Source organism: Maylandia zebra, linkage group LG6 (assembly GCF_041146795.1).
Source record: "Maylandia zebra isolate NMK-2024a linkage group LG6, Mzebra_GT3a, whole genome shotgun sequence".
Lineage (NCBI taxonomy): Eukaryota > Metazoa > Chordata > Actinopteri > Cichliformes > Cichlidae > Maylandia > Maylandia zebra.
Window position 1 is genome coordinate 23,939,524 of NC_135172.1, and position 8,698 is coordinate 23,948,221.

Sequence of the window (8,698 nt, forward strand, 5' to 3'; positions counted from 1 at the left end):
CATCAGTTATTAGAGTCTGTGTCTTAGAAGAGCCAGAAGTCTTGCAGGCTCTGAGGCAGACTGTTCAGGACTTTCACTGGAAACGTTTTTTTACTGCACTCTAAAAAATGTTTTGTTGGCTTAACTTAAAAAAATTGAGGTAACAATTTCCACTTAGCTTTTTAAGTTACAAATTTTGCATATTATTAAGTAAATCCAGCAAGAAATTTTTAGGTTTGGCTAACTCAACTGGTTCAACAAACCAACATGATTTACTTTGACCTCTAAAAGCATAATTAAGTTTAAGCAACCTAATATTAATTTAGAATTCCTGGAAATATTGAGTTGACAAATTACATTAGCTGAGTTAATCTAACTTACTTTTTTACATATATCCTACTCACAATTATCCATGCAAACATAGCCATTTAAATTATTCCAACTGATGAAACAGTTTATTGCATAACATTTTTGAAGAAATACACTTCTGTGTCATACAACATAAATCAAACATTACAGCAGCCCTTTAATTATAAATGAGTGGGCAAAAACAATGTATTTCAGTACAATTCCTTCACAAACAACCTCAGTAACAAAAGAAAATGTAACATGTTTATTAACTGGACAAGGTGTGTTGAATCAGAAGCTAAAACATACCAATTTACTTCGTTTTTCTTACTCCACAATGGTGTCTACAACTTCTGATTAACTGAACACACCAGCCAATCAACAGTGTTTAGTTATTAACAGAAACAAGCAGAGCAGTGGGGCCTGATGACCGACTTTGAGAACCACTATAAAGATTTGTAAAGGTATATTAAATAAAGCAGCAAATATATATATAAAATCTTCCAAATAACAATAATTTTAAATCACACCCTTCTAAAATACCTCAGAAAACAAACATTGCAACGTAAGGCAATTTGTTTTAGCAAATCTGCTTATTATTAAACATTAACTTTAACCTATCAACTTGGTAAATATCACAGAATCAAGAAAATTACCAAACATTTTAATATTTAACAACGCAACAATTCAAAGGTAAGGTTATACGCATTATGAACTCTCAAAACTACACTTGTCTAAGACTGCATAAAAAACACAAGCATCAGCACATCTGAATATTGCAGCCTAAATTACATTTGTTTTATGACAGAAGTTTGTACTTAAGAGACATTACCCGTGGGCTGGCTTTAAGCCCATCAAGTTCCAGAAACACCTTCTGGAATACCTCTAGAGTGTTCTTTACTTGTTTGGGGTAGCTCAGATTGAGAGCGTATATAAGTCCCATCATTAAGGCACATGCTCTGGGCACATCAAGGTCTTCCAGGACAGCTGTTCCTTCAATCACAATTTTAGCGACGGCTGGAAGAGACACTGCTGCACGTCTGGTGACTACGATCTTTACCACTTCTTCTGGGAACTGTTCTTCACCATCCTGGCAAGTAGATTAAAAAGAAACATGTCAGTATTTTATGTGCCATTTAAAAATATAACACAAAACAATGTGATATTTACCTACCAGCTGTTCTCTGAAGAGATCCTCTTCTTTCTCTTTCAGATACACCATCAGGCAACGGATTGCGACCTCTCTTCTTGTTTCCACCGAACTCTGGAGAATAAAAAAAAGTTTACTAGGCGAAAAGTCAAACATATTACATTCATAGGACTAGCGTTTTGCTAATTATTGATTTAATTTTTGTTTTTAACAAATAAACAATTTAATTTTTATAACTTGAATTTAATCTGTTACATACTGCCCTGCTTTCAATGCACCCTTTGCTAGCAGTAGGATAAGGTGAGTGAAAGTAAATATAACCTAGATTTGGAGACTATTTCAAACAGTTTTTGTTGAGTTCTATGGATTCAACTATAATAGTTATATGTGAGATATGTGATGCAGAACTGGAAAAAGCCACCTGTGGGCAAGTCTTGTAATGATGTGATTAAAACATTAAAAGCTCCTATCTACCCTCTTTAATGTATTTGTGTAACTTGTCTTCCTCATAAACGTTTATTGTGCAGTTGATGAACATACTTGTAACACTCCAAATTATTACCTCAGTTTTTTTCTCCTCACATTATTTGTAATATGACCCATACTTACCTTAATGTATTGTCAAGTTACATGTGACATGGAAAGTACCTATTTAAATTTACCTACCTCAGTTTGCAATTATGTGACCAAAAGTTACATTAATGTCTTTTCATCTCACTTATGAGGTGCAAAATACTTATGCATCTGAGTTTTACTTTTTCTCTTTAATCTGAGATACCAAGTTACAAATGCATCACTATATTCTTGACTCTTACAACAAAGAAAACAGGCAAATATATTTTGAGTGATGTTTTCTTTAGCAAATTTTTACTCTGTCCACCTCTGATGTTCACTTTTTCACTCTTCAGTAAAAGATAGCCAACAATGCTCCTGAGATAATGAATTAGATAATTAACTTTTAAGGTGTGTAAGATTATCAATTATATTCAGCTTCTTTTTTTTACCTCTTGCAACATGTTCCTGATGCGCTCAATCTTAATTTTTGCAGCACCGCCTTTTGAAGAGACCAGGGACATTATTCTTGTGGAATACTGGTCCAGTTTTGCCATGAATGTTGTTTCCAAGTTAACAGTGGTGATCCTTTGGAATTCATCATTTATCTGTAAAAAATAAAAAAAAAGACACAATTAAAAGCACAATGTCACTATTATAAGTTATCCTATAAATTATGTAATAAAATCACCTGTGCTGCATCAAAAAGCGCAGGCCATCTACTTCTGAAGTCATTCACAGGTGGTGCCAGATTAACAACTTCCTGTCTGCGATTCGAGAATGTTTTGGCCATTTTTTCACTGATGATCCGATAGTTGTTCCTCTTCTTCACTTCATCAAGAAGTTCCAATCTTTCCTTTTCCAAGCTTTCCTCTGTTTCTCCTTGTGGGTGAGGTGGTAAATAGTTCACCTCAGCCTTTCTTGGCTTTTTGAGATTCTTTGAAGGTGTCTTCTCATGTGCTTGCTTTCTTTTGAGAGAGTTCACATCCAGCTCAGGGCACCCAAGCCCTCTGAGTTTACTTCTGTAATTGCCCATTTTATATTTCAGTCTTTGTTGCCATCCATAGCATCCATTATAGGATCCCGGTTCTTTAAGGCAAGGATGTTGTTGAACAAGTGCTTTAGCTACATCTGCTAATTGTGCAGATGTTGGGTAGGCAACATACTGAAAGATCGTTTCAGCCAGTTTCTCAAGGATGTCTGGAAGAAGTGGAGTAAAGTTAAGTTTCGTTCCATCCTTTTTGAAAGTTTCATTTCCTGAAGCAAGTAAAAGCTCTGTGTCATAAGCAAAGCGAGGAACAGAAAAATTGGTAGGCCAGCGCTGAAAACGCCGACTCAAATGTTCAGGTGAGGAAAGAATGACTGTATCCTGAGATCCGGATGAGCAACTGGTGCCACAGGACACACTTGATGTCTCTGAGACTGATGTCTCTGAAATTGCTGAAGCATTGACCAAGGTCTCTGATGCAGATTTGAAGGAACTGTCTACATCACTAAATGTCAGAGTAATTGTGGGAGGTTCAATAATCTGAACCACCTTAAGTGTGTCCTTGTCCTTGATATCACCTGTTGATGTCAGAGAAAAATATTCTTCTCCAAAGTCAGCATCCTTATAGTGCAAAGTAAACTTCCCATCAACCTCAAAAGTCTCTTTCACAATAGATTCAAGTTCTTCCACTGTTCCAGGGATTCCATGTGGTAAGTCCAGTTTTTGAATGTTATGCTCTTTGAGTATGATCCGAAGTTTAGCAGGATGAGACATTGAGGTACCTATATAAAAAGGAAAACAAAAAAACAAAACAGAATTTAGCTTTTGAATTTTACTTGTGGTGGAATATACCTCCTATCACCCTGGAAACTAGATACTTCTGCAGAGAAGATCAGTCATGTGTAAAATGCCTTCCAGACTTGTGGTAGAGCAAGATAGTTGTACTACTAAATCTCTAATTATTGATTAAACATTACTATCCACAACATTACCATTTGAGCTATAAAGATAAACTAATACAAGGAAGATAAAGCAGCTTTGGCCATACTGTATTGTATTGGCTACCTTGCCTTCTATGGCACATGGATGTAATGCTTTAGGGTCACCATACGCTTCCCTGCTACAGTGTATGCTGCCAGTGGGATAATATCAGACAGATCACAGGACTCAATAACTTTAACACTTCTAGTGTTTTCAAGCTCAAAGCTCCTGAAATGTTCAGAATACCACGCATTTAAGCATTTCACAATGAAGCCAACTTTTCCATTAATTACCACCATCTGAATCAGTTCTACAAAATCTGGCAGACCACCTGTTGATCCATGTGCCAGGATCATTCCAGTGGTGTAACTGGTGCCACTGTAAGACACAGTATTTGCTATCTGGACATTTGACTCCCCGGGGAACTTATTTTCCACTGCTTTCCTAATGTCTTCTCTCAGCACAGTCAAATTCACTGTTAATAGTTTTGTTACCTGTAAAGAAGGCTGGGCTGTTTGATTTCCATGTAGATGGTAGGCAATCATTAACTGATGCTTCACTGATAGAGACAACAGAATGTTTCGAAAACAGCGAGTATGCCTCACCACACGCTTAAAAAAGCTGTGCTTGGCTTCAAAACGCATAGTCCACAGAAAAACAAGTGGACCAAAAGCTTTTATGAGTTGTGGATAGTGCTCTAGGAAATGATGTTTTGGAATCAGTCTTTCCTGTGGGAAAGCTTCCTGAAATCTTTGCCGATGCTCGAAAATCTTGCTGTCAAGAAAACAAATGGTTGAATCTGTATGAACAGATGAAAGGACAAGTTCAACTATATCCTTAAGGTTGAGAAGGAGCAGCCATGTTGGTTCACTCTCTGGTATTTTTTCCCCAACTATAAGGGGGAGGAGGCGAAGCAAAGCCCAGTTTTCATGCGCATTCCCCCCAACAGTTTTTTTTGTTGCAAAATTCAATGGAACTGGTTGTGGGGCATTAGTTCTATCAGCCCATCTGTATGGAAACTGTTTAATTGATTTGTTAAGCTCATCCAAAGTAAAATACTTTCCCTTGATTAAGGTACTAAGGCAAAGTGCTAATTCCAAAGGTACAATACCTTCAAAGAGATCATGTAGCAAATCTGGTGGATAGCCAGTTAAAACATCGAAATGTTTTAGATTTTCAGTCAGTGGGCAAAGTTTTTTTACTCCGTAACAATGAGACTGACTTTTATCTCCTTTTGCAGTGTCAACATGTACCCTGTGTTCTTGTATTGTTCTTTGACTAAATGCTCCACTTCGAACGTCACTTACTTGGATTTGGGTTCGTTCTCCAAGACAAAACCTGCAGACATACGCACTTGAGAAACTCTCCACAAATCCTCCGAGAGAGTGTGCACCAAGGTTGTCTGCAACAACACAAAACACAGTACCTTTGACGCATATGCCTAATGAGGGAATGTAAAGTCCTTCTTCTTCTAGGCATGCAAGATCTTTCAAGAGTGGCTCAAAGACAGCACTGTAACCAAACTGTTTTATATCATCAGATTTGCATAGAATGGCTAGGTAGATTGATGTCAGTGAGGACCTGAGCAATGGTGGTACATTAGCCAAAACCCAATACACTGCTGTAATTTTGTGCTTTTTTCTTGAGGTACCAAGTGGATTACACACTTCAAACTCATCCACATACAAAATGAGGGAAATGGCTGGACTCTCTTCTGATAACAGTTGATTATTTTTAAAATTAGTGCCATGATGAAATGAAGTGTATTGTGTTTCAGAGCTATAATCCATTTCTGAGGTCTGTGTAAGGAAATCTTGGATCTCTTTCTTTTTCAAGACTTCATTCAGCGACTTTAAAACAGGTACATACTGGAAACTTCTCCGTTCCCCAACACTAAGCAAATACTCAGTGGGTTCTACCAAACAAAAATGCTCCTTGAAATATTGGCTTCTTTTGTAAGAGGTAGAAAGAGGACCTTTATTTCCAAAAGCCAATGTGAGTGGGTTGCACTGACAGAGGTCTGCAACCATATCTGAAATCACTAAATCATCAAAGGCACAATTATGCTTCTTTAGGCTTAACTGTAAAATCTGTTTTAGAATAGGACCTGAAGCAGAGGAAGAAATGAATTGTAACTGTTCAACTAACTCATCAATACACTTGTGAGAAACATTGTATATACTTTCCAGTTTTAGTAGTAGGTGGGCTAAATGTTTCTCAATTAAATTAGGCAATTCACCAATTTCTTCATCCTCTGCATTTGCTTCATCTTCACTCAATGGATTTTCAATATGTTCCTCAAGAGGATCATCTCCTGTATTCAAACGATTGACACACCTCTGTATCAGCTCAGGCTTGAAGTCATCCAATGAGTGAGGATTGTGTTTTCGGTTCCTATGAGAAGCACGTGTGTCATGAATGTTTGTTTTGAAGTTACAGTTTTCAAAAACACAAGCGACAGTTTCCAGTTTTTTTAAATGGTGCCCAATATGCTTAAAATATTCCCTTTGAGTTGAAAATGTGCTTAAAGAGCAACATGGACATTTGAAAGACAAGACTTCTGAGCATGTCATTGTATCAGAGGATGAATGGCTTCTTGATAAATGGGTTCGCAAGCTATTCCATGTTTTAAATGAGCAGTAACAATCCCAGTATAGACAAGGCATAAATAGTTCACCATGGCTATGTCTAAGCCTGTAATGCTTTAAGAGCTGTTTCCTTCTTGGTGTTTCAAATTTGCAAATTTTACAAGTCCAGTGCATTTTGAAATTTATTGCAACTTTTGGTAATGCAAAGACTTATCGAGGCTTTTGAGTTAACAAGTTATTTTAAGTATAAAACCTTCTCTAATACACTACAATGAAACACTGAAAAGATGAATCCAAAATTCAAAAATAATATAATAAATCTACAGACTGTAGTTTAAAATTGGAAAAATTGTGTCATATCCAAATGTGTGAGAGAATTTTCTATTTAATTATTTGAAGACCACTGTTGACATGCCACAATACCACACTTCACATTATGCTTAAAATTACAGAAGGTAACAAAAGCAATTCGTGTGTGCACACACACAATTTTGTTTTTTCTTGCTAGGTCAACTAACTTTAACCTCAGGCATATTTCACATTCGAGCTTAAAATATCAATACATTTGATAGAAATACTTTAACTCACATAAATACTCTGGCATAAATTCACCACATTTCACTCTGTCAGTAATTAGTTACCTCACCCAAGACCGTGGAAACACAAATTTACTCTGACACCATAGTAAAAATGCAGGCAGCTGCTGACTGGTAAATTTGAACATATACAGGTTCAAATTGAACATGCTCTGCTGTCTGCAAGGTCTATCAGCTAACCAAATGCACCCTGACAAGTGACAAACTTTAAGTATAAGTAGAAAAATTGACAATGTACTCTCGTATTTGCGAGGAACGTTTGCTAGCTAAAAGAAAGCTAGCTAACAACTTTAGCATAGTAAAGTTGCTAAAGTTAAACTATGATTAAAACCATCGAATTTAAAGTGTACAAATATAACTTGTAATTAATCTATTTAGAATTCAATGCTTAGTTAACTCACCGAACACAGTCTAGGTGAAACACACCTCTACTCCCACAAAGTGATAAGAATGCAGACAACTGCTACACCTGTGATGATACGAACATATGCTACGGGGTTACCCTCTGCTGTATGCATGGTCTCATACACACCTATGGCTAACCAAAGTAACCACCAGAGTGACAGATTTAATTGACAGATTTCATTAATAACAGGAAAAAATTCAAATGCTTTTACTTTTATAGAGTAACAACTAGCATAACACAGAGTGTCAATTCACATCATGTAGCTGCCATTGTCAGACTAAATTTACGCAGTAAATTCCTGTACCTAGTACATATTTATAAAAGAGTATAAAACAAGAAACTTACCAGGTAGTGGTGCCAACCTCAGTTTTTTTCCGTTTCTTCTTTTTTATGGCAGTTGTAATAATTTTTTCGTTATGGTCCAGTTATGGGCAGTTCAAACATGAAGGATGTTCAAACTCACTTTTACATGTTACACAAACTTAATATTTTCTGTTGTTGATTGATGACAAAAGTATTTTGTTCAATATACTAAAACATTTAAGTTAAGGAGGTGTTTATTAATTTCTGTGTTGCACTGACTTTTAACATTGATTAGTCAACTCACTGAAACGTGTACATGTAGTCAACTTACTTTTTTAAGTAGAAAAATGCTTTTTTGTTAAGTTCTACCTACAAACACCATGAATATTTTTTAGAGTGTGTGTAGATAGAAACCGAAGGTGGAATCCACAAAACATAAAACCAGAGACAAGACAAGTAGAAATTATGGATCTATTCAAACAAAGTAGGTGGAAAAGAAATAAAATGGAGAGCAAACAGACAGCAGTTGACTAGCAGCGCTGCGCAGCAATGATGTAACAAAAGAATCAAGTAATGCCTCACAATGGATTGCTTCTGGTTGTACGTTCTGTGTTACTACACAATACTGAAAACCTATAATTTGACAAAATGAACCAAAAGTTTATAGTTGTAATCCAAAATTTAGGCTGTCATATATTGCAGGGGTGTGTTGTGAAGCACTGAATCACAGTGAATGTACTCTGGAACAGAATTAAAGCTTCTTCTTACCCATGGTCCACCCACACATGTGTTTCTGCTTATTTTGTC

At 36.3% G+C, this 8,698-nt stretch overlaps 1 protein-coding gene across 2 annotated transcripts; it reads right to left on the reverse strand.

Moving 5' to 3' along the window:
- Positions 1-421: 421 nt before the first annotated feature.
- On the reverse strand, positions 422-8,138 carry LOC112430002 (uncharacterized). Of its 2 annotated transcripts, none has more exons than XM_076885471.1 (6): positions 7,934-8,138; positions 5,306-5,400; positions 2,721-3,799; positions 2,482-2,637; positions 1,502-1,591; positions 422-1,417 (listed from the first exon to the last, which is right to left on the reverse strand). In XM_076885471.1, exons 3-6 carry the CDS (start codon positions 3,789-3,791, stop codon positions 1,127-1,129), a joined length of 1,608 nt encoding a protein of 535 aa, XP_076741586.1. In that variant the 5' UTR covers positions 3,792-3,799; positions 5,306-5,400; positions 7,934-8,138; the 3' UTR covers positions 422-1,126. The 2 variants fall into 2 exon arrangements, with proteins under 2 accessions (XP_076741586.1, XP_024658714.2); XM_024802946.2 differs by lacking the exon at positions 7,934-8,138 and adding an exon at positions 7,584-7,683.
- Between the last annotated feature and the right edge of the window lie 560 nt (positions 8,139-8,698).